The sequence below is a fragment of the Ptychodera flava genome, chromosome 8 (assembly GCF_041260155.1).
Source record: "Ptychodera flava strain L36383 chromosome 8, AS_Pfla_20210202, whole genome shotgun sequence".
In the NCBI taxonomy this organism is placed as follows: Eukaryota; Metazoa; Hemichordata; class Enteropneusta; family Ptychoderidae; genus Ptychodera; species Ptychodera flava.
Window position 1 is genome coordinate 5,187,709 of NC_091935.1, and position 24,191 is coordinate 5,211,899.

Genomic DNA, 24,191 nt, shown 5'->3' on the forward strand with positions numbered 1-24,191 from the left:
TTACTGTCAGTATAAAAGATATTATAGTTAGATGAAGTAATTTGTATTGTTATTTATAACGCTTTGCTTTAGCATTGCGCACCATAATTCCCAAGAGGAAATCTTCGATATATATATATATATATATATATATATATATATATATATATATATATATATATATATATATATATATATATATATATATATATATATATATATATATATATATATATATATATATTCAAAAGTAGTTAAACAGTTTAAATTCACTGGGATGGAAATAAATACAGCAATGATGTAAAGTAACGTCATGCAAGTGCAAGCAATAGATCATTATGGGTTCTCTATGATTGTGTCATATGAATGATGAAGATATGACATTAGCAGGATTAGTTTATAACAGTTAATATACAGCAAAGAAATAATTTCATCAAAATCTCCTAGGTGTTCATCAGTTATTTACCAAGGCGACTGTTTCGGGGATTTGAAAACAATACAGTCAACTGCCTTGGCTCCCCAAGCAGTACTGATCAGGTACCACCACACCTTAAGTTATTCTGAGTCTTATGTTATATATGATGTCTTTCGGTGTTACATTGAATTTTTCAAAAAGTTGAGGATGTCTTGACATAGCTTTATGAAACTGTCTGATAACTTTAGGTTGTTGTCCTCCTTGAGACAACATCCTGTTGTACAGGCTGGCAACTCTTGGAAGAAAATCTTCTATTAGAAGTGTTGCGCGAGCAATGCGAAGATATTCTGACAATACAGTGCCATAAAAAATATACGAAGGGATGTTACTCTTATATATATATATATATATATATATATATATATTATATATATATATATATATATATATATATATATATATATATATATATATATATATATATAGGGTTGCTGGAGAATTTATTTTACAATTTCATCTCTACAACGTTGTGTATATATATATATATATATATATATATATATATATATATATATATATATATATATATATATATATATATTCGCTTACGTCGCGTATGATAGGTTCAATAATACATCAGATAGATAGATAGATAGATAGATAGATAGATAGATAGATAGATAGATAGATAGATAGAGTGATAGATAGATAGATAGATAGATAGATAGATAGATAGATAGATAGATAGATACTTAGAGTAATAGATAGATAGATACTTAGAGTAATAGATAGATAGAGAAAGAGATAGATAGATAGATAGATAGATAGATAGATAGATAGATACTTAGAGTAATAGATAGATAGAGAAAGAGATAGATATGGGAACAGTTCTTAACTATCAAAGTTTATTTGGTCTCTTAAGAACAAGGACCAGGTCTCTGACGTATCATGATCAATTATCGTCGTTTAAAAATATATCGTTCTAGCATCGATCCTAGAGAGACTTTTCTCTCTAGTCTTTGCTTCAACACAGTAAGAAACGTTAACGTTATTAAACTTTTATCAAGTAAATCCCAGTATATATCCCTAATTAGAGAAGATCATTGAAAATGCAAATTCGGAATTGGCTGAAGTAAAAATGCTTAATGACTTTCAATAATGTTGTATCATAGTATCTTTAATGTATATAGCAAGTTTCATCAATTTTGGTCCAGTCACTTCAGATATATATCCCTAATTAGCAAAGTTCATTAAATATGTAAATTAGGAATTGGCTGACGTAAAATTGCTTAATGATTTTCAATAACGTTGTATCATAATATCTCCAATACGTGTAGCAAGTTTTGTCAACTTTGGTCAAGTCAATTCAGATATATATCCCTAATTAGGAAAGTTCATTAAATATGCAAATTAGGAATTGGCTGAAGAGAAAATGCTAAATGACTTTCAATAATATTGTATCATTGTATCTTCAATACATGTAGCAAGTTTTGTCAATTTTGATCATGTGAAATCAGATATATATCCCTAATTAGGAAAGTTCATTAAATATGCAAATTAGCAACTATCTTTCATGTCATCCCTTAATGGTTCCCACTGCTGATATATCTTGGTGTGATCAGCATTTGTAGCAAGTCTCATCAAATTGTGTGCAGTTGTTTTTAATGTATATTCGTTTTTTTCTGAAATCATTAATTATGTAAATGAGCAAAAAGTGTGCAAGCCACGCCCAACAAAAACTAATCAGTTCTTGCCATTTGCTAACTCAATCTATGTACCAGATTTGATTTTGATCTGATCAGCCATTTTTGAGATATCGGACCAACAGACAGACACACAGACGGACACACAGACACACAGACACACAGACAAACATCGCTGCGACATATGCTCACGTGTGTGAACAAGTGAGCAAAAAACGTGTGACTGAAACAACGATTTTGTCACATTTTTGTCTTGAAGAACGATTTGCCAAACACTTATTCCACCATCACTTAAGTGCATAGTAAGTTAACAATCATGTGTGTCTCGTGATTAACATTATTCAACCACCAGTTTAGAACACAGTAAGTTAACAGTCAATTATGTCTCGTGATTAATGTGGTCATAAGAAGGTTGAAATAATGATACCTTAGTACGAAGTACGAATTCTGACAACACAATCATATAAAACAACCGAAGAAAAGAGGGAAATGATATTTTGATCATCATCAAAGATATAATTTTGCTATTAACACGTTATGTTTTTATGTACAGAATATGCAGACCATGGAACTAAGCTTGCATCTTAATGTAAACGATGTAGAAGGCTGGCCCCCATATTACAACGAAACTTGTGCGACACCGGTATACGAGGTCAGCTTCTCTTTCGTATCTGTATATTCCTCATATTTAAGTGGTCACAAACTTTCATCAATATTATGTCTGAAACATGATGTGGTATATGATTTACTGCATTGAACGATAAAGATAGTGGTGTTTTCCTTGTTTATCCTGTTCGTCTGAAACAATCGGTTTGTTATAATTGTACTACTTTCAATCCATTCATTAACATGTTTTGTGTGACTTTCAGGATCCGATGTCAAAAAATCTCTTGTTTGATATCACTGTCGATGAAAAATCAATGCGTGACGAATTACTGTCGCCGAAAGATTACAATCGTGTTGACACTAACACGAACAACTCAAAGTGTAAGTTTAAAAGAATACAACTGCAAACATACGCACTTTCAACGCATGGTTGAACATTGATTCGAAATTTTTGAAAACAAAATGGCTGTGAACTGTTAATTTCATAATTCGCTGAAGATCACACATTTTTGTTTTCATTTTAGAGCGTGCAAATCGGGGAGTAGAAAGTGCAAATTTAGATAGAGAAATCAATGCGAAAGATTATAATTTTTACACAAAAGCATGACGGCATCATTTACGCAAATGTATTAAAACAGAATCCCTTCGAGTTGTGGACCAACAGGGTAGCACGGGCTTTAAAACGATCTTTCTTTGTAGTAACAGTGATGCCAAATGCAAATACACTGACAGGGAAGTAATTAAGATGCTACACTTCCACATTGACAACATATATATCACATTTGTTGGAATTACATTCAGGCAGTCTATGGCCATTTCTATGGGGACAAAATGTGCACCACTTCTTGCAGACGTATTTTTGTATTCATGTGAAGCTAGGTTCATGTAGTCTCTTCATAGTTTCGGGGTTGAAAGAGTTGCAAATCGTTTTAATAACACTCATAGATATATTGATGATCTGAATAGTTTGATCCATTCTGGTATTTCTAATTACCTGCACCACATCTCTCCACATGAATGAGAAATAAAATTAACAACAGAAAGTGCGAGCTCAGCGTAATACCTAGGTCTGTTTTTTTTTAAATTGAACAAAATGAATTGCATACTAAGTTGTATAACAAAGGGACGATTTTAATTTTGAAATCATTAACTTTCCCTACCTAATCAGTAATATTCCATCGGGTTCAGCTTATCGTGTATACATTTTATAACTCTTGAGATCCTGTAGAGCTTGTGATTCATATAAGGACTTTCAAGTGAGACACAGCTTTCTATTCTTAAAACTAGTGAGATAGGGATTTTTGCCAAGTAGGTCGGCTAGATCATTTAAGAAGTTCTACGGTAGATATGCAGATCTTATATCAAAATATGACAAAGCTGTTACTCAGATGATGAGAGACAGTATTCCTGACTTTGACTCACAATAGTAATTTTGCAACTGGTTGAATTATCGTACAACTTCTTTGTCACTTTCGTTCAATCTTGACGGGTGTAGCATGCTAGCAGGGTACGCTTACCCTTTCCGGACACCTGGTACCACAAGTTAAATAGTAGTTCGATATTTGACTATTGATTTTTCAGTGTTTTGCTGTTGTTGTTGTTGTTGTTGTTGTTTTCCTTTTATTTTTCTTTGACCTTTTGATGTACTTGCCCTGAATGATAAAGATTGCTGGAATAGATTTGATGTCACATTTTCTATTAATTATAATAATCGCAATCATACCAATCCATAATCTGATGGCAGTAGGTCAGAATTCGTAAGACAATAAATGTAAACATAGACACAAAACAGCACACAACAGACAGTAAATAGACGGTACACAAACAAAGTCATATTCATGAAAGAAAGATATACGGACCTCTGGCAAGAAGACCAAGAAGTGATGTCAGGTGTTTCGAAAATAGTAAGCGCATCCTGCCCCACATGTGGCACCCGCCATATATCAATCTATAAGTCAGATAGGTAGTGGTCATTAACTAAGGCCAAATGTCACCGATGCCATCAGTGATCATTTGTCGAAGAGAGATATTGTATTTATCTACCAGCTTGCGATACCTGCCAAAAAAGCGTTTGAATGTAGAGACAAGTCTTGCCCTGGTGTAACCTTGATTTAACAGTTTGTAAGAGAGATGGCAATGTCTCTCTACAAAATCACCATATGAACTGCATGCTCTAGCATATCGAATAAGCTGGGAAATGTATACCCCATAAGCTGGTGAGAGTGGAATATTACTTTGAGGTGTGGAAAATTTACAGTAAACTTCGTCAGCCTTCATTGTGAAGTTTCCAATATCTCATAAGAGGTTTTACTTGCATGCCTTACTTATGTGATGCCTTCGTGAAATTTGACTCGGAACGCTCGTACTTTCTACTCAGAGTAATATTCTGTTTATACAGTTTATAATGTATATAAACTTTCTTCTATCATTTTCGTAATAGGTATTCTTGAATTTTCTTTCGTCGTCGTTGGCTCGGAAATGATACTTTATGTGTCTCCTACGAAGCGAGTTAATTGGTATGACGTTACCTTCGAAGTTATATCCCTTGATTCATCAAAATTCGTTGAGTTCTTTAAAATCGACGGGATTGGTCGGAACGCGACACATATTTCTGTCCAAAGGTTAACGGTAAGCAGTGAAGTGTATATAAGTAAGTATGCCTGTAGGTAACCTCAAGGTACTTAAGATGTTGGAGAATCTTTAGTTGTTAACGAATGACGGGATTGTGACGGCGTATGTAGTTGCCATATGCATACGTAAATTAGGTGACAGTGGCCAAACCATCGTTTGTTGATAATGGGTGCGAAATTACTATTACATCTGCATTTAGCGAGAAATTATGTTCGTTTATTTCACAACAGCCAATGCCATGTTCCACAAATATGTTCCCTTGCTGATTGTACGTGGCTCAATTGACAAGTCTTCGTGTACAGAGAGACAGAGAGAGACAGAGAGATAGACAGAGACAGAGACAGAGAGACAGAGACAGAGACAGAGACAGTCAGACTCTAGTAGTAGTAGTAGTAGTAGTAGTAGTAGTAGTAGTAGTAGTAGTAGTAGTAGTAGTAGTAGTAGTAGTAGTAGTAGTAGTAGTAGTAGTAGTAGTAGTAGTTTTTCAAATATCTTTATTTCACATAGGTCCCTACATACTAAAACTGTAAAAAGAAATTTTACATTTCAAGGAACCAAAAGAAATATAAGATACAAATAAAAGAAAATCACTATAAAGTGATGGTCGGCATTGAACAGAAAACGTCATGAATGACAACAGTAAATGTCAGCAAGTAAGACATATCTTAAATCTATCACATAATATTTCAAAGATGACACAACCTGGCGATGCACAAAAGCAGGGAAGTATCTTAAATGTGAAAATTGAGTTGACCATTATGAGTGTCACAAAGAATATCATCAAAAGCCCAAGTAATATTAAAAGAATGTAAATTTTCATTTAGACGATGATATTCAAATTCAAGTCTCAATCTGGTGAAAATCTTGCTTTTAAATATGTCCAAAGGATCAACAGGACCCTGGTTTCTAAACACATTTCTTCTTGCTAAATGTATACACAACTTAGCCATTGTAGAAAGGTAAATAAAAAAGAGACATTGCACGTCTATGAATAAATACAGAGTTTTTACCAGGGGGATTAATGAAAAACCATGCAATGTTTACAGCTTGCCCAGGTAAAACTAAACGAGATGTTATAGTGGAAATAACACCTAGAAGCGGTTGAATGTTTGGACACTCAAGGAAAGTATGTAAAAGTGAATCAATGTCATTACAGAGAGAACAGTTTGCATCTGAACGAAAACCAGCACGGAACAAAAAAGAACTAGTTTGATAGGCTCCGTGCATAATGCGCCATTGTAAATCCCCTTCTTTCTTTATGATGGGATCACAATAACATGAAGCAAAGTTTGGTTTGATGGAATGTGGAATACTCAAAATGTCTCTCCAGATGGTGTCTAATCTGTCTGGTAAACATGCATAATGATGAACCATTATCAAGTACTTGTAAATTGCGCCTTTCTCTATTTTACACAGAAAATATTGTGCTCTGTAGAATGTTGTAGCTGAAAAGAATACACAGTATCTGGCGCATTGTTTGGATTGTTGTTACAAAAATGATTTTCAATGACGGATTTCAAACGAATAGGAATAGCCTTGTAAACACATTGTAAAGACATAGAAATAATACGCTGTGAATGAATCGCAACTCTATCACACAGATCTGAAGAAGTTAACCAACGATTTTCCACAGTATTGAAAAGATCACCTATAGTTGTAACTTGAGCGTTGACAAAGGCTGGTACAGTAAAAGGAGACTTATGAACGGGATGCATAATGAGTGGGTTTTGAAAAGAGGCTCTTTAAGAATGTCAGGAACACTCAGTGGGATTCCTTTACGAATTTTGTCAACAGAATTCCAACAATTTAACAAATCACGATGAAAAGCAGGAATAGCAGTATTAAAAAAATCAATGCCAGTCGTGAGAAGTAACTGTTTGTCATAATTGAGACCACCAACTCTTCTAAAATAAAAATCTGTGAAATAATACGATGGATGATGAACATCCTGATACAAATACTTTTGAATGTAACTGAGACGTAAAGAAATACAACGAGTTTTAAGATGAATAAGGCCTTGGCCACCTTGAATGAGAGGTAAATACAGTGTTTCTGAAGGAATCCAATGACGTCCTTGCCAGAAAAATCTCAGAAAAAGGGTTTGAAGGTAAGAAAATGTTTGAACATCGGGAGTTGTACAAGTCAATCTGTGAAGTAATTTTGATGCAATGAGCTGATTAATGACTAAAACACGACCTCTGTATGACATGCCAGGTGCAAAAGACGACCAAAATTTCACCTTGTTTTCAGTGATGTTCACTAATTCAGACCAATTTTTCTGACAATAATTATTTGAGTTACCAACATACACACCGAGCAGTTTTAACCCTGTTGAGTTCCATTTGATATTTAATGGCGTGTCAGTACGATTTCGCCAACTACCAGCCCAGAGACCTTCAGATTTCTTGAGGTTAACCTTCACCAGGACACCTTCCGAAACATACGTTGTAGCACACCTGGGGTCCATGCGAACCCCAAGGAGATTCCTTTGCTTACTACACCAAAAATATTGTAACAGACATCTTTTTAACACACCATACCGTTTCATGTTCCTAATTGCCACATCATCCTCTTTTAAGAAATATGAATTTGCACAAAAACACATATTTATTGATAATAACAACATAAACATAACGATTTATTCATAATAACAACAATAAACATAAAGATTTACTTGGCTGATAGGTGAGAAAAGTACAGTTTGGTTATTTTCTGTCCAAATCCATGTTCTGAATACTTAACAAAAGTTTTTTTTACCTCTGGAACAACCATGAGTATCATATTTAACATACAGAAGGCAATTTGAGAAAAATCAATAAAACGTCAAAATAATGTCTTGGGTCTGACCAGACCCCGACTTGATGCCTTTGCCGCTGTGTAATGTGCTTGGAAACGTCCATATCTAATCAATCACGTGCTATACAACCTAAAAAAGTATGATAAAGGTAGTGTAACAGATGCATAATATGTCACATACCTCTTAGTGTATTGAAAGTGGGTTAGAATAGTATTTTTTTTTGCAAGGGACATAATAGAGATACCGAATCAACAGCGTATTTCGATAGGATTGTCCGGGGTCCGCATGGACCCCAACTAAATTTTTTTTCTAAAAATTCAATAGATCACCCAATAGCAAAATAAATTCACAGCATTGTTGCTAAATGGTCACCTGACAAATACATAAAAGGAGAAAAGTTAACATGCATTTAGAGAAACAATATTAGAAAAAATATTCCATTGGGGTCCAGGCGGACCCCAGGTGTGCTGATTAGGGTTAACTTGTGCATTAGATGCATTTTCATATAACTTAAGAGTGGACTTCAAGTTACTAAAATCTTCATCTCGAGTAAATAAAAGCTTCAACATCGTCGGCATATGCAGAAAGGCATGTAGGACTAGGAGCTTCTGGTATTATCAATCCCCTTATGTTACTGCTATTCCTAATTTTATCTAAAAATGGTTCTAAGGCAATCACATAAAGTTGACCAGAAAGTGAGCAACCTTGACGAATCCCACGATTAATTGAAATTGGAGCGGTAATTGAACTATTAATCTTCAGCACTGACTGAATATCTGTAAAGAGTGTTTTAATGTAAATAATAAAGCGGGGGCCAAAACCAAAAGAGCTCAGAGTTTTAAAAAGGTAATCATGGCTGACACGGTCAAAAGCCTTTTCCTGGTCTAGAGCAACAATACCCAGAGGTGAGTTTGTGTCATTGGCATAGAAAATACTATCTTGTAATAAATTCACATTATCAAAAATGTGACGATTTGGAATAGCGCATGACTGATCAACATGGATTATTTTGGAAAGGACATTACGTAAACGAATTGAAAGAGCTTTCGTGACAATTTTATAGTCGCTACATAACAAGCTAATGGGTCTCCAGTTCTTGACTAAAGTGTTGTCTCCAGCTTTCGGGTGAAGACTAAGCACTGCTCTCCGACAAGAAATAGGAAGCAGATCATTACGAAAACACTCAATGAATACTTTATGAAGGTCTTGACCAATAACAGACCAGAATGTTTTGTAAAATTCATTAGGCAAACCATCCATACCTGGAGAACGGTCAGTTGAAAGTTGCTTAACAGCAAAAGTAAGTTCATCAAGAGTAATTTCACCATCAAGGTAATCACGGTCCTCCTCGTTCAATTGTACCAAATTGTCGAGAATTGCAGATTGGGCATCACAGTCAACATTTTCAGCAGAATAAAGCTCCTTGTAGAAATTGTAAAAAATGTCACGAATTTCATCGGGATTTTCCGTTATTGAGCCGTCATCACGTTTCATGTGGATAATGGGCTTTGACCTTCCCCGCTCTCGTTCAAGAGAAAAGAAGAAACTGTTCGAACACCACTGTGAGTAAGTAATACATGGCTTAATTGACAGTCTCGTGTACAGAGAGACAGAGACAGACAGAGAGACAGACAGAGACAGAGACAGAGACAGACAGAGACAGAGACAGACAGAGACAGAGACAGTCAGACTCTCGTAGTAGTAGTAGTAGTAGTAGTAGTAGTAGTAGTAGTAGTAGTAGTAGTAGTAGTAGTAGTAGTAGTAGTAGTAGTAGTAGTAGTAGTAGTAGTAAATATTGTACATTCTGTATCCTACGGACAATGCCGAATGCTGGATGTTTCATCGGCAACGGTAATTTTTTCCAGTCATCATCTCATCAGTCAAAGTCCGACCTAGCATTTTAACATTTTAAGACACTTGTGGACTCACTGTTCGTACAAAGATGTCTTACGCAGTGGACAATATGTTATTATGTTTCAACTTTATCATATTTGTTTCGAAAACACTTTTAAACTTACGAGTCCTCGAGTGGAATTACGAAAGTTATTTAATGTAAGGTATTTTCAAGCTATAACTACAATTATTATTGCTTTTTGTAATACTAAGGAATTAAATTTGTATAGATAGTTGCATATATTCTTCGATATGCAATGAAGACAACTAATGCGGATGTCATATCATTTTTCAGATTTCTTACTTTCATAGGAAAATGGCACAGATGTAACGAAGAGTCACTTTGTAGACAAATTCAGTACATACACTTTCAAATTAGCTGTAAATGTGTTTAGTGCACCCCCACTCACAAAGTTCCGCTTGAATGCAAATTTTGGGAATCATTATCCACTCCTTGAAGTTGGTATTGTACAACTTAAAATCACAGGTCAGCATTTTCACATCATATATTACTTTTCACACTCTTCATATACTTTTACTTGGCAATCGCTATCGATTTTACAACTTACCCGCGAGATTCTGTCAAGCATGTCATTTCTTCAACCACAACTTTACCAAGACTGCATAGTGCACAAAAAACGTGATTTGGTTCAAAATTGTATATATTCAAAGTGAGATAAAACAGCGTCACTATTCATTATCGGACATTAATATATATTGAACATTGCAGTGTACTTTTATGCTTTGCAAACCGCACATGGATTCACTTTCATTCCATGGCTAAAGGCCGAAGGTTTGCAAATTGCCGAAGGTTACCCTGCAGTTTTGACCAACCCAACCTAACATCTACGCTCATATCAAAGGTTGTCCCTTGAACAAGTTTGGAGTATTCTGTGAATATGACTGTCACTGTTTAAATGGTGCTACTTGTCATGGATGGAATGGTGCTTGTAAGTGTGCTCAAGGATGGCAAGGTCCGACCTGCGATATACGTATGTTCGATGTTATTTTTCTCATCCGACTATTCACTTTCAATTCAAGATGACTTCAAGATAACTGTACGATACATTAATATACACATTATTCACACGTACTTGAGATAATCATCTATCTGTCAATGCATTGATAATCTATTATACTCTTACAAGATAGCCTTTTTTGTTTGAAACGAAAGAACATCAATTTCAAAGCATCGACAAAACAAGTGTTGTTTTACAACCAGTTCCTGCTACGGGTTTTTTATGTTAGCTTCCGGAGACTAATCAATCAATCAATCTACAAATCCTCTACTGTACTGGTCATGACTTCATCTTAGCAGTATCATTAACCACTTGTTCTTACTGTTTCTACCGCAGCAATGGAACCGTACGCAGTACTTAGTGTTGTTACCGATGATGTCAGATTCTACTCGTCGCTACGATTACAGTGCCTATATTACAATATCGAGCGCAATCCACTTTTGTTTGAATTGAATGATGAAAGTTTGTCCGAAGATGATGCCGTAATATGGCTTTCTGATCCAGGAATGAGGTCAGAATATCTCATTTGAATTTGCAATGCTTTCAACTATTGACAGAGAAAATTATCTTTAAAGTAACCTTTCATTTTACCGCACTAGAATTTGATTCAATCATTGCATCTAACAGACGGAAATTCAACTACGGGATAATACGTTTGGCCCTCGTTGGTGAGAGAGAAAGTAACGTAACTTGCTTGCTAGCAATGGTTTCCGCAAATACAACTCTGTTATAAATAAACCTATCAAGTACCTTCCGAATTTGTATAATTTACACATAGCAGTAGAATGAAATGGTCGCTCTTATAATAGTGTTTGACCAAAGAAGCAGATAATCAGATTGTCGCGAAAGTTTCTAAGACCCACCGCCCAGCGGACCTAGTATCGTTGGCTTACACATCACCAGTGCAACTAGCCCGTTCATCTAACGGTACATTGATCCCACACTGATACCTGAGAATAACAGTCAACGTTCGGAGCCCTCGTGTTTTCATGTCAAAGTGTTAGACTCGTTATTATGATTAGTAAGTCACTTGTATTTAAAACTAAATTTTGAGCGAACCTGAATGACAGTGGTTTAGTAATACAATTTATTGTGTAATTAACCCTTAAAATGTCATTTTGCACATTTCAGTGCCTTCCTTATCATCAATAATATGACAGAAGCTTTCGAGGGTACGTACAGGTGCAAAGTTTACAGTACGGATGATAATATATTCGCCGTTTCCAATGCCGTAGATGTATCTATTCAAGGTAAAAACATTTCTCTGCATAGTTGTAACTGACATACTACTGTTTCGACAGAATTTATTTGACTTGCAACGTGTTTATTATGAACATTGAACTTAAAAACACTTTAAGGTTAGGGTTCAAGGACAAGTATTTGGACTTTCCAAACTATTTTCTTGTGCGAAAAGCTGTGCTCTTAACCCCATAAAATATTTTATGAAAGCCTAGAGTTTGAAACCGTTGCGATTTGAATTATGTAAATTGTACTAAACGATTACGTGATAACCAATTTGAATAACCTATTACATTCACCTGTACAAACGCTGAATTGTTTCCTTTAAATTTGCAGGCTCAATAGCTATTCTGTAAACCTTTCAAACTGTGTTTGCTAGATCGTTTTCCATGAGGCGACGATTCTATGGCTAGTAATGGAACCCTTGTCTCGAACCTTTCAGGGTCAATAACAAGGATAGATAGGACAGATAAAAGTCCTAGACAAACTTCTGGCATGCATTATCTTGTCAATGCCTGGTCAAAAATTTGGTGGACATACCGCGGCGTTTGCAACACAGGGTAAATCCGATTTTAGAGGTTATTTACAATTTGACTCTATTAATTATGATTACATGAAGGCTTTCAAGAAAGAAATAATTTAATGCGGTTAAGAGCTCAGATTTTAATCTCCCCCTCCCCGGGCTTTAAATATATTGGTGGACTTGACAGGGAATATAGTTCGGTTCCTCATATCTTTCGACTTTATTACTTCGTATATCGTTCGCTTGTCATACAATAGTTTTCGATGATGATGAAATGTTTTGACCTTTCCTTAGAGTGCTTTATCGTACTATTGCTGCAATGAAAATTATATTAGATTTCCGGAAATTTATTCATACATCATCGGCTTCAAACATTTAGACGAGGTCACTGCTCAGAGTGTCCCTTGCGTTGTCTTTTATAGGGTGTCAAAGCGGTATATGGGGGCAACAATGTGAATACCAATGCAACTGTGTCCATCACATCAATTGTGATCGCTACAATGGCTGTATCTGTGAAAGTGGTTGGGAGGGAAGCACATGTGAGCAAGGTAACGTGATTCAACCGATCAGATTCTAATGTTAAATCGCCACTATTTCATACTCATCTTAAACTCTTTCGACAACCGTAAACATGTTATAGGCAACAGAGCAGGTAGATTCTTATGGAGACAAAAAAGATAGATAGATATGGATAGATGGAGGGATGGAGGGATAGATAGATAGATAGATAGATAGATAGATAGATAGATAGATAGATAGATAGATAGATAGATAGATAGATAGATAGATAGATAGATAGATAGATAGATGGATGGATGGATGGATGGATGGATGGATGGATGGATGGATGGATGGATGGATGGATGGATGGATAGATGATAGATAGATAGATAGATAGATAGATAGATAGATAGATAGATAGATAGATAGATAGATAGATTGATAGATAGATAGATAGATAGATAGATAGATAGATAGATAGATAGATAGATAGATAGATAGATAGATAGATAGCCAGCAAGACAGACAGCCAGCCAGTCAGCCAGCCAGCCAGCCAGCCAGACAGCCAGACAGACAGAAATGAAGGTAGGCAGATAGACAGATATAGCAAATTCAAATCATCTGAATAATTCACTTTACAAACAGATGTACAGCCTCCTTCAATCGAATGTCCACCAAATATAACTCTGGAAGCGAGCGATACTTCAGCTGCAGTAAATGTCAACTGGCCAGTCATCAAAAGTTTGGATAATGATGGCCTGCCCAAGGTTCTATCAAATTTTAAATCTGGCGATGTCTTCTACAGTGGTACTACCATTGTCACATACCAAGCTGTAGATAGAAGTAACAACAGTGTATGCTGTTCATTTGCGGTGCATATAGAAGGTGAGTGGTGCCAATGAAAATTTGAGAGTGCAAAAGAGAGACTTTGATTAACGATTTCTGACCACCTTCATTTCAAAACCTATCAAGCTAAGTGATCGTGAGGCATACACAGTCAGTGTCATAATGCCATATGAAAATGTATCTTATTTCTAAAACTCGACCTACCCTATTGAAAACCCTCCAGCTTGCCACAAAACTTTATCACAAATTACGTTGGATTTGGCCAAATGTACAGTGTGTTATTGATCACAGCCTATCAAAAATGAAATCAGATGTGAACTTAATGTGCTCACGTGTTTTATAATAGGTTCATTAATAGTAGTACGCTTTGAAACAGAACAATCAGATATCTGTTATATCATTATATGTAGCAGGTTCCATCAACTTTCGCACAGTACTCTCAGAGTCAAATCACAAATTACAAAACTGTAATTAATATGCAAATGAGATGTTTAACAACTTAACACTGCTCAATGCTTCAATGGACAATTAGATACCAGATCAACATAGGTGAAAAGTTTCATCAAATTTAATGCTGTAATTTTGGAGTAATATCACTAATTATAAAGTTCATTAAATATGCAAATGAACCCTTAATTATCTTGACACTGCTCAATGTTTCTTAGCACCATTAGATATTAATCAGATCAATATCTGTAGCCGATTTCACCAAATTTGGTGCCGTAATTTCAGAGTTATATACCTAATTACAAAGTTCATTAAATATTTAAATGAACCCTTAATTAACTGCACACTATTAAATGCTTTACAACACAGTCAGATATGTGTCGGATCAGTATTTGCAGGAGATTTCATCAAATTACGTGCAGTTATTTCGGAGTTATATAACTAATTACAAAACTTCATAAAGTATGCAAATGAGCTATATATTAACTTGACACTGCCCAATGCGTCTAAGCACAATTAGATATATATCAGATCAATTTTTGCTGCATGTATCATCAAATTTGGTGCAGGAATTTCAGGGTTATGTCACTAATTACAAAAGTTCATTAAATATGAGCAGATAATTCACATGACACTCATAGTATCAAGACAGTGTTCGGAGATTGTCATCTGTGAAATGTTTCATGAAATTGTGTGCAATATTTCTTGATATATGTCGACACTGTCATTACTGTCTGCATAGGGAAACCATTATATGAAAAAATTGATTTGTCATAACTTAATTAATATGCAAGCCAAACAAACCGAAATCTAATCAGTTCTTGCAATTAGCATATGATACTTGTCTACCAAATCTGACTTGAATTTGTTCAGGCGTTTTTGAGTTATCGTGTAAACACACACACACATACACACGGGCAGACAGACAGACATCAGTATGGCATTAGCTCCCGACCGAAATACCATATTTCCTATAGGAATGCCAAGGAAAAATATAATTTTATTTCGCTTAAAAACAACACATTTTTCCGGCCGGAACATCTTCGTTCGCCTTTGAAGTTAACAGTTGTGTAACATTTGTATCGGCTTTAATTCGAGCTATAAAACGTAATGTCATTATCTGCCCTGCAAAAGAAAGGATGGGAAAGATTATTTTGAATTTTACTTTCAACCTGTACCATCGATGTGTCAACGTTTGTGTTTCTAATGAAACTTTAGCGCTTGAAATTCTACACTTACTACCTTCTTACAATACCAGAGATATCAAGGGCATCGTGGTATCATAATTTTAATCCATCATGGATAACCTCTGCTTCTCGCACTTGTGCTTCTTAAAATTAACATTATCAGTTCCAGAGACCAGCTCTGGAACTGTTAGTCTTTGCTTACTTTCCTTCTTTCTTTCTTTCTTTCTTTGTTGCTTACTTTCTTTCTTTCTTTCTTTCTTTCTTTCTTTCTTTCTTTCTTTCTTTCTCTCGTATTACTACCATAGAACATGCTATATACAAATTTTACCTTCATTACCCAGAATGCATTGCGACACGCTTATGACGTCATCGCTCAGCTCGGACGGGTTTTACGGGCATTTCTTGTTTGTTTATTTATTTATTTTTTATTTTGCATTGCACAAATATCAAATTGCGTTCAGCTATTAATAATTCTAGCTTTCTTTCGCTTTGTTTTTTGTTGCTTTTTTATTTTTATTTTTCTCTAAATACTCGCCGTACGTGGCGCTATACTATTACGTTATACGCCTTCCTATGGTTTAGACTCGACTACGCGTGAGACTCGACGCTGGTTTTCGCCCGAGTGCACATGGGTTGAATGAGATTAACAATGGCGGCGGATACGCGGCGGATGCGTTGTCGCCCCCGTATGTATCTGTTGCGTTTTTACCGTACATGTAGGCATTTGTAATCTGTGTACTGTAATTCCCTGGACTGCCTTGCTTTTAGTTGTATTCTGTTGTTGTATCAGCCCTCACTATAGGTACGTGCTTGCATATTAAAATCCCAAGCACTCTTTCATTCTGCACCAATCTTCGTCACACATCTCTTTTCTTCCGCTGCTCTGGTCTCTGGAACTTCGCTTTTGCTTGCAAATGCTTTCTAGTATGATTTGGTTTCTATGTTCTCTTTTGAAAGTCGGTACAGAAAATCAATTAGGTCGAAGATAATTAAGCCAGACCTTTTAACACTTTCTCAGGAAAATACATCTTCTCTTGTTTTTCTATAGTATGAATGTTTTCTCATGGTAGTGTCTTCGAAGAGTAACTAATGGAGGCATTTAGGAGAGTGTAGCGTGCCCACACTTTCGAGTTCGAGGTAATCTATAGGAAAATGTAATCGGCTTGAGGGCGAAATGTTGAACTAAAATACATTGCTAAATAACCTTAAATTATCTTATCTAACGAATAATTTTATCATTTAGGTAAAAGCTGATCTGAGGAGTGAACATTTTTTCTCAGATATCATTTTAAGACAAAGCACAAGAGTTTCCGTTGTGAAATCCATATTGGAGGATATTTACCTGTCAATATGTACGTTCTGAATTTTAGATCTGGGAAATCAAAAAGTTTACGAAATCAAGAGCTGGGAAACAATAATCGCCTTAATTGCATTTCTGGTCTTGTTTGTCATCATCACGATGTCATTATTTGTACTGAAGATAAGAAAAACAAAGCGGCAATACACACCTCTGCTGCCGGAGAGAACTCACATACCGGTGAGTGAAAAGATTCAAAGAATACAATATTTAACTGGCTTCGATAACTAGTTTCATCGAAACAGAGTGAAATATCATGATGATGATCTCAACAACCCTTAACGTGTGCAGCTAAGCGGGATAACGGTAATGAATAATCCAAAAGAAGTTTATTAGATGTTTGCCTTACACTGGCTGTGTGTACTTTCATATGGAATTTTGTCTCAGATTACAAAGTTGAAACAGTTTAGCGCCGATACTCACAATGCGCTAATCAACACTCAACATTTCGGAACTGTCAACCCTCTAGACAAGCGAATATGATGGCGCCGCCTGCAACAGAGCCGAGTGAAAGTGAAAAATTATGTCTTTCTTTTACTAAGATATAGATTAGGAGTACCGTTATGAAAGATATTTTGACTAGCACATTCGGCAAACGTACTTATGGTTTCACGGACTCGAAGGAACTTTGAATCACCCGAAAAGAAGCTCGCTACTCGGGGAACCGAGGTTTGTTGTTACTTGACGTAATATGGCCAGTCAATGCCAACATATTGCTCCCCTAATAGGCACCCGTATTTTCAACTGACATTGGTAGCAATACCAGGTACAGCGTGCGACCCCGTTTTAATGTATGATCGGCATTAGTTTCCTGGCTCAGTGCATAGCATTAATTATCGACTGAGACTTCTTGTTACTTTGTCATTTTTGCCAGTAAAAACAGAAATGAAGATTTTAAATCAGTAATACGGCCCTATGCCTTGCGTATACGGTTGCAAAATTTTACATGGTCAAAGCCTATCTTTAGCTTTCCGCATTCAGCTTTGATTATGCTATTTCAGGATGGAGTAACGGTTTTCAAGAAATCGCAGATAACAAAGGGTAATTTAATTGGAGAAGGCGAGTTTTCTTCGGTCTATAGCGGATGTCTGAGAAGAAAAGGTTCGGTAACAAGAGTGGCACTTAAAATTTTAAAAGGTATCTCGCTTTAGGTTTAATGCACATATTATTTTCAATATTAAGCTATTTCCCTTATACGTTATATCAACTACATTGCGAGTGTGTCAGTAATTACAGGAAGCTCTTCATTGCAATACCAGAAAGAAACAACACTATCAATAACAGAAAATGCAATGTACTTGTGTAGATAATAAAAGGTCTGCCATTTGGTTATTTAAATATTTCCATATATAACTTGAAATTTTGTTTTTTATAATTATTCAGGGATATGTGCCATATGACATGTATAATAAATGATGAATTTTCATCATAGATTCCGGCGACGTCTTATGTAATATAACGATATTAAGGTCACGACAAGTGATAAGAAATAATTTGTTCTAATGACACTTTAATTATCGGTTGTTACATTTCATAACTTCTATATATTTAACATATATGAATAGATAACACAGTCCACAATCCAGCTTATCAGCATGAAATAAGTACCCTGAATCTTCTTCAAGGGTGTCCTCGCATTGTAAAGTTGATGGGTGTCAGCATGGAAGAAGGTGAGCAAAGCTTCGAGGAAAAATACAAAAGAACATTTCATAAGCGCCGCATAAGTACAGCATAAATCACTTTCTAACCAGGTAGTGTTCGTTTAAACATTCGAGAGAGCCTTTGAACAGGGGTTCTAAACCAAGTGGGTGTGTTCACCTTTACATGTATTTACAAAAATGCCGTTATGATAAAATATTCTTCTTTCTTCTCATTACGATTACTATTATCCCCAGAAATACATATACCCACACTTTGGAACTTGTAACAATAATATTATCCCAGCATTGTAAGTTAATGAATACTTCAAAGTCGTTTTCATAATCAATATGGCTTGTATTTACTTATTGTGAAATAGGAAGTATTGCCTTTCACAACGGGGATAAAAAAGTGAGGTAAACACGGGATGTTTTTATTCGGTAGCTCACTTTTTCAAACTCGGCGATGGCAACATTTAAAATGCACACTACATTCATTTCTCGATTTTCGAAACAAACTTTTCCGAGTAAAACCTGTCCCCTAGCTGCATTCCATTTTAATAAAACTAATTAATTGTATACATAACTGCAGGCGAGAAGAGTATCATCACTGAACTGATGTCTACCGACATGCACACTCTCCTCAGGACTCATAATGTTGAGAACATCTCTGTTGCTTTTGGCTCAAGACTACAAACATTTTGTCTACATGTTGCCGAAGCCCTACAGTACATGGAGAAAATAAAGGTAATTACTGAAGGCCAACACTTTGCAAATATCAAATCTCAACGTTGAGGTTTAGGAAATCGGGCATTGTTGGCGTTTGATGGCCTTGGTTGCACATGGAATAGGCCTGCCTACACACTTGAAATATGTATAGTTACATTTATATCGCTACAACACGTATTATACAAATCTTATTGGTTTACATGGTTGGCAAATACACATCACTTTTCCGTTCTTCAATCGTTTTACAAGTTTGGGTAAACGTTGATGACGCTATCTAGTGAATCACCGGCATCATGCTTAGAGCTTTGTCTGCTTCAGTAGGTCATAACCGGGACACAAGAGCTTTTAGGTGTCAAGATCTGTGAACAATAGTCTATCGTACATAACAGAACAGTTAATTATGAGGTTTTAAGAATCCCTCGACAGTTAGATTGGATCTACTTAACGCAACTTGCGATTCGGTATGAAGATCAGAGTTGGTATTCGTATATAAAAATATATAGATTATATCACCGTTCAGATGTCACTAACTGCTAATTGTCCAACCAATAAAAAGACGTGACTCAGTCCGATTTTCAAAATTCTAACGTCTTTTGCCAGGTTGTACATCGTGATATTGCTGCTCGCAATGTTCTAATATCTCATGATGATATGGCTAAAATCGGTGATTTTGGACTGGCGAGAGATGTTTACGAAACTTTAGTGTATCAGAGACATCCATCGCAGGTAAGTCTGGCACTTAGTATTTAACAGGACGGACACCTCCGTAAATTTTCATAACATTAGGCAAAAGAGACGACAAGTGTAAAACCTTATCAGTCTTCAATAAGGCATAGTGGCACAAAGTTTTATTGTTGTAAACGCTGTTACTTCCGTAACGGGACAGTTTTACCCCCGGGACATTCAGTCACAGGACAACTGTCACCTGCCATTTACTACTCCCACCGCGGGTATACACCACCGGACACTTACCACACAAGACATTTCCCATCCGGGCATTTACCCCTTTCAACACATCAATATTTTCGTAAATAGTATTAGGGGTAAATATCAGGGTGGTAAATGTCTCGGTGGTAAATTGTTGGTGGTAACTAGCCGAGGGGTAAATGTCTTGTTGTGATTGTCCAGAGAATATTTGTCGGGTGGTAACTGACCTATACCGTCACTTCATCGAGTCATGACTATTTTTCATCGTGATCACATATTTGATCGATTTCTCTCTTGCAGCATCATTTTAAGGTACCAATCCGGTGGATGTCACCTGAATCCTTAAGAGAGAGCATCTACACTCATTCGAGTGACATGTAAGTTACTCCGTTTTCTTCAATAGGTAACAAGGAATCACGTGCCCCTCTACGTAAAGCGATGTCTTACTTCCTATCTATTTGTATTTCTGTTTAGGTTTAGATAAGGAGGGTAACACTGTTCATTGGTAACGATCATCATGTAATCATACACATTTCAACATGTAATTCACTTCCGTTTGAAGAAATTGTTTTCAGCTAACTGCTGTCCTTCTTTTTTGTCGGATTTAGGTGGTCATTCGGAGTGTTCATGTGGGAGACTGCCGCGTTAGGTAAATTGTTTTGTAGTATCTGTATAATAATACTGATATAAGTTCTCACAATGCATTTTTACTGTGATTATTTGTTTTGATACAAGATCACTTTCACCATGCTTACGATATCAGAAAAGTTCAATTCAATTGCATGTTTATTCACAACAGGGGATATGCCATACCATAACATGGACACTACACAGCTGGTTGAACGATTAAAAGACGGCTACCGTCTACCACAGCCTCAACACTGCTCTGATAACTTCTACAATTTTATGAGACGGTGTTGGCGTTGGGACCCGACTGAACGAGTCACAGCAACCATGGCCGTTGATGTCCTCAACGCGTACACAAAAGAAAACACAGTATGTATCGCTCGAAAAGGTCGTTTCAAATGCATCATCCCGACAGAGTCTGCAAATCATGAAATGTGCTGTATTTATATTTTACACGACCTGATCTCTCTCTCTCTCTCTCTCTCTCTCTCTCTCTCTCTCTCTCTCTCTCTCTCTCTCTCTCTCTCTCTCTCTCTCTCTCTCTCTCTCTCTCTCTCTCTGAAAGTAGATAGTATATGTTGTCTTCTAGAAGACAATATTATGGTACGTCCAAATGGTATATGAGTGTTTTGGCGAGACACATTTAGTCTGTTGCACGATTGCAGGATGCATGAAACTTGAGACAAAGATACTATTACTTTGTACTTCAAGTAATTTGTTATACATTATTTAATATACATAATATATATATATAAAGAAAATGTTTGTAATCTGTATGAGAGAGAGAGAGGGAGAGAGAGAGAGAGAGAGAGAGAGAGAGAGAGAGAGAGAGAGAGAGAGAGAGAGAGAAGAGAGAGAGAGAGAGAGTGTGTGTGTGTGTGTGTGTGTTTTAAATACTTCGTTTCTTATATGTTAGATGACGACAAGCTAAATTTCGGTTTTTAAACAACTTGTGCCGTTTTCATTTGTAGGGTGTATTCGCATGAAGACTCTATACACGGAAAAGAGATGTGCTGACGGTCAGTTATCGAGTGAATTACAAGATAATATCTTCTGAAGTAACGAAACGTGGAGATTTAAGTGTTGAGTCCCATTAAATGGCTGAGGGTGATACGGTATACGTGTGCAGTCAAAGTTATCATTATGATGTAGTGTTCTGTATACAAATTACTCTGACAAATCTACTCTATATATTGTGTATTCAAAATGTTCGTTTAACATAAGTGTTATTTACATTCATTCCTTTTGAGACGGCAGAGAGAGTTGACAATCTCAGCGACACAGACACTACTAATAATTTGTTGCATGCAAAGCAAAACATAACTGTCACTTGGCTCTACCCTGTTTTTTAGTGTTACTTTCACAACGTTTGTTTCACTCTTTGAAAAAATGGATATTTCGATGTGAAGATATCCATATTACACATAATAGTTCTAATGGACGATTAGTTGTGAAGATTCTAATGCATATATGCACTGCGTACGTGTTTTTGCTTTATTTTGCATGAGGGCGCCATTTGATGTTTAGGCAAACATTTATTATTTATCTTGCTCAAAATTGCACATGTTGTCACAGTGGACAGTTTATTCTAACTGTATAAACACCCCTCAATGAGTAAATTCCCATGAACTTGTTTTAGTTTGGAAGTAAAATCACAAAAAATAATGCTAAAAGATACAGCTATCGGGCCATTAAGGTGCTGTTGCACATCACTGTTTGCAAAGATTTATTCAATTTTCATTAAATTGTTAACCCAAGATTAAATACATTGGTTGGTTTACCTTTTAGTATGACAAAAAGTCATTTCCTGGCTTGTACTTTCTCCCGTCTTCGACATTTTAAAAAAGAATATCTTTACTCTAACTTTGTGAAATTTTGCGAAATTTTCACATTATGTTCTTAAAATACCATATGACAAAATCGCAATTTTCTTGGTCAATAAAGCTGTTACATTTTGGATTAGAGTCAATTTAATTTTGCTTATCATGATTTTAGACACTTTTTTGATGGTCAATCTTTTAACCCCAACCATATAAGGTAGATAAATACCTTTTCGACCTTTCAGATTTTTATTTTTTTCTCAATTGAAGAAGTCCCAAACCCCAATAATCCTTTGCACCCTGAACCCCTGGTACTCTATGACGTCATCGGACATTTATGTCCGAGCCGGGTTCATATTTCTGAAAGCCCTGATATAGAGCTATCCGACCAAGCACAGTACACGGTCATTATTTGCATAAGAGTCACGTGACAAGCGTTTTGCTGAACCTTCCAAAAAACGGTTTTCCCTCCCTTTAGCGAGCACGCGATTTTTTTCTCGGCGTCTCCATTCAAATTGTATGACGTGACAATTACATTACATGAAAAGTACCTTAGTCTAACACTTTCAAGAGCCATAACAAAAAACCCCAAAAGTATATAAAGGAAATCCCAGACACGGATTTTGAGTTCATTATGTTTCCAATGGACAGTGTGAATTTCAAGCAGCTGGTGTTTGTGAGCGCGAATTGACGAGGTGCCAAAGAAGCCACCTCATTCACACATTGAATTCGAGAAAAACGCAAAAAACCTGTTTTGTTACTTCGACGCCACGGCATTTGATAATTAAACGTGCATTAACCTAAACGCAGGCATATTTTGTTACCTAGTGATAATGTCGATCGGGAATGACAGTTGTTCAAAGAAAACTTCCGAGGAAAATAAAATAAATCGCGGAAAACTACCGATTTTTGGAGCCTTCGTTTCGGCACGTCGCCACAGCGAATGGCTTCACCGGGCAAAAACAATGACGTCAGCAGTCATTACTGATATCGAGCGTGTCCTAAATTCATATGTAAATAAGCTTGCCTGCGTTCCCCAGATAAAGACTGCAACGCTACTTAGACATGATACTATCGGACTAATTGTTTATTGTTCTCAAGTTGTGAGAAGTAATCTAATAAATGACTAAAAAGACGTCAAGCACCGCAAAGTGGCTAATTCATCCTCCAACCATAACTATGGGTATTTTCGAGATACAGCCTAAGCTTACTTGCATAATTAGGGTTATCATACGAAGTTTGATGGGTACCAACTGATGTTTCCGTATTTTGACAAGTAGCGCAGCAACTTTATCGTGCCTTCAACAA

General features: G+C 36.1%; 1 protein-coding gene across 1 annotated transcript in view; it reads left to right on the top strand.

Annotated features, from left to right (window-relative positions):
- LOC139138269 (uncharacterized) overlaps positions 1 to 22,503 on the top strand; it is a 31,030-nt gene extending 8,527 nt beyond the window's left edge. Inside the window, exons 6-23 of the mRNA XM_070706578.1 lie at positions 2,651 to 2,749; positions 2,967 to 3,084; positions 5,144 to 5,331; positions 10,337 to 10,511; positions 10,888 to 11,016; positions 11,380 to 11,554; positions 12,175 to 12,293; positions 13,228 to 13,353; positions 13,952 to 14,191; positions 17,157 to 17,323; positions 18,145 to 18,280; positions 18,709 to 18,813; positions 19,373 to 19,527; positions 20,110 to 20,235; positions 20,737 to 20,813; positions 21,045 to 21,085; positions 21,236 to 21,432; positions 22,035 to 22,503. Of these exons, the coding sequence (XP_070562679.1) occupies positions 2,651 to 2,749; positions 2,967 to 3,084; positions 5,144 to 5,331; positions 10,337 to 10,511; positions 10,888 to 11,016; positions 11,380 to 11,554; positions 12,175 to 12,293; positions 13,228 to 13,353; positions 13,952 to 14,191; positions 17,157 to 17,323; positions 18,145 to 18,280; positions 18,709 to 18,813; positions 19,373 to 19,527; positions 20,110 to 20,235; positions 20,737 to 20,813; positions 21,045 to 21,085; positions 21,236 to 21,432; positions 22,035 to 22,049 (2,388 nt within the window). The 3' untranslated portion in view covers positions 22,050 to 22,503. The remainder of the gene's footprint in view (positions 1 to 2,650; positions 2,750 to 2,966; positions 3,085 to 5,143; positions 5,332 to 10,336; positions 10,512 to 10,887; positions 11,017 to 11,379; positions 11,555 to 12,174; positions 12,294 to 13,227; positions 13,354 to 13,951; positions 14,192 to 17,156; positions 17,324 to 18,144; positions 18,281 to 18,708; positions 18,814 to 19,372; positions 19,528 to 20,109; positions 20,236 to 20,736; positions 20,814 to 21,044; positions 21,086 to 21,235; positions 21,433 to 22,034) is intronic.
- The last annotated feature ends 1,688 nt before the right edge of the window (positions 22,504 to 24,191 follow it).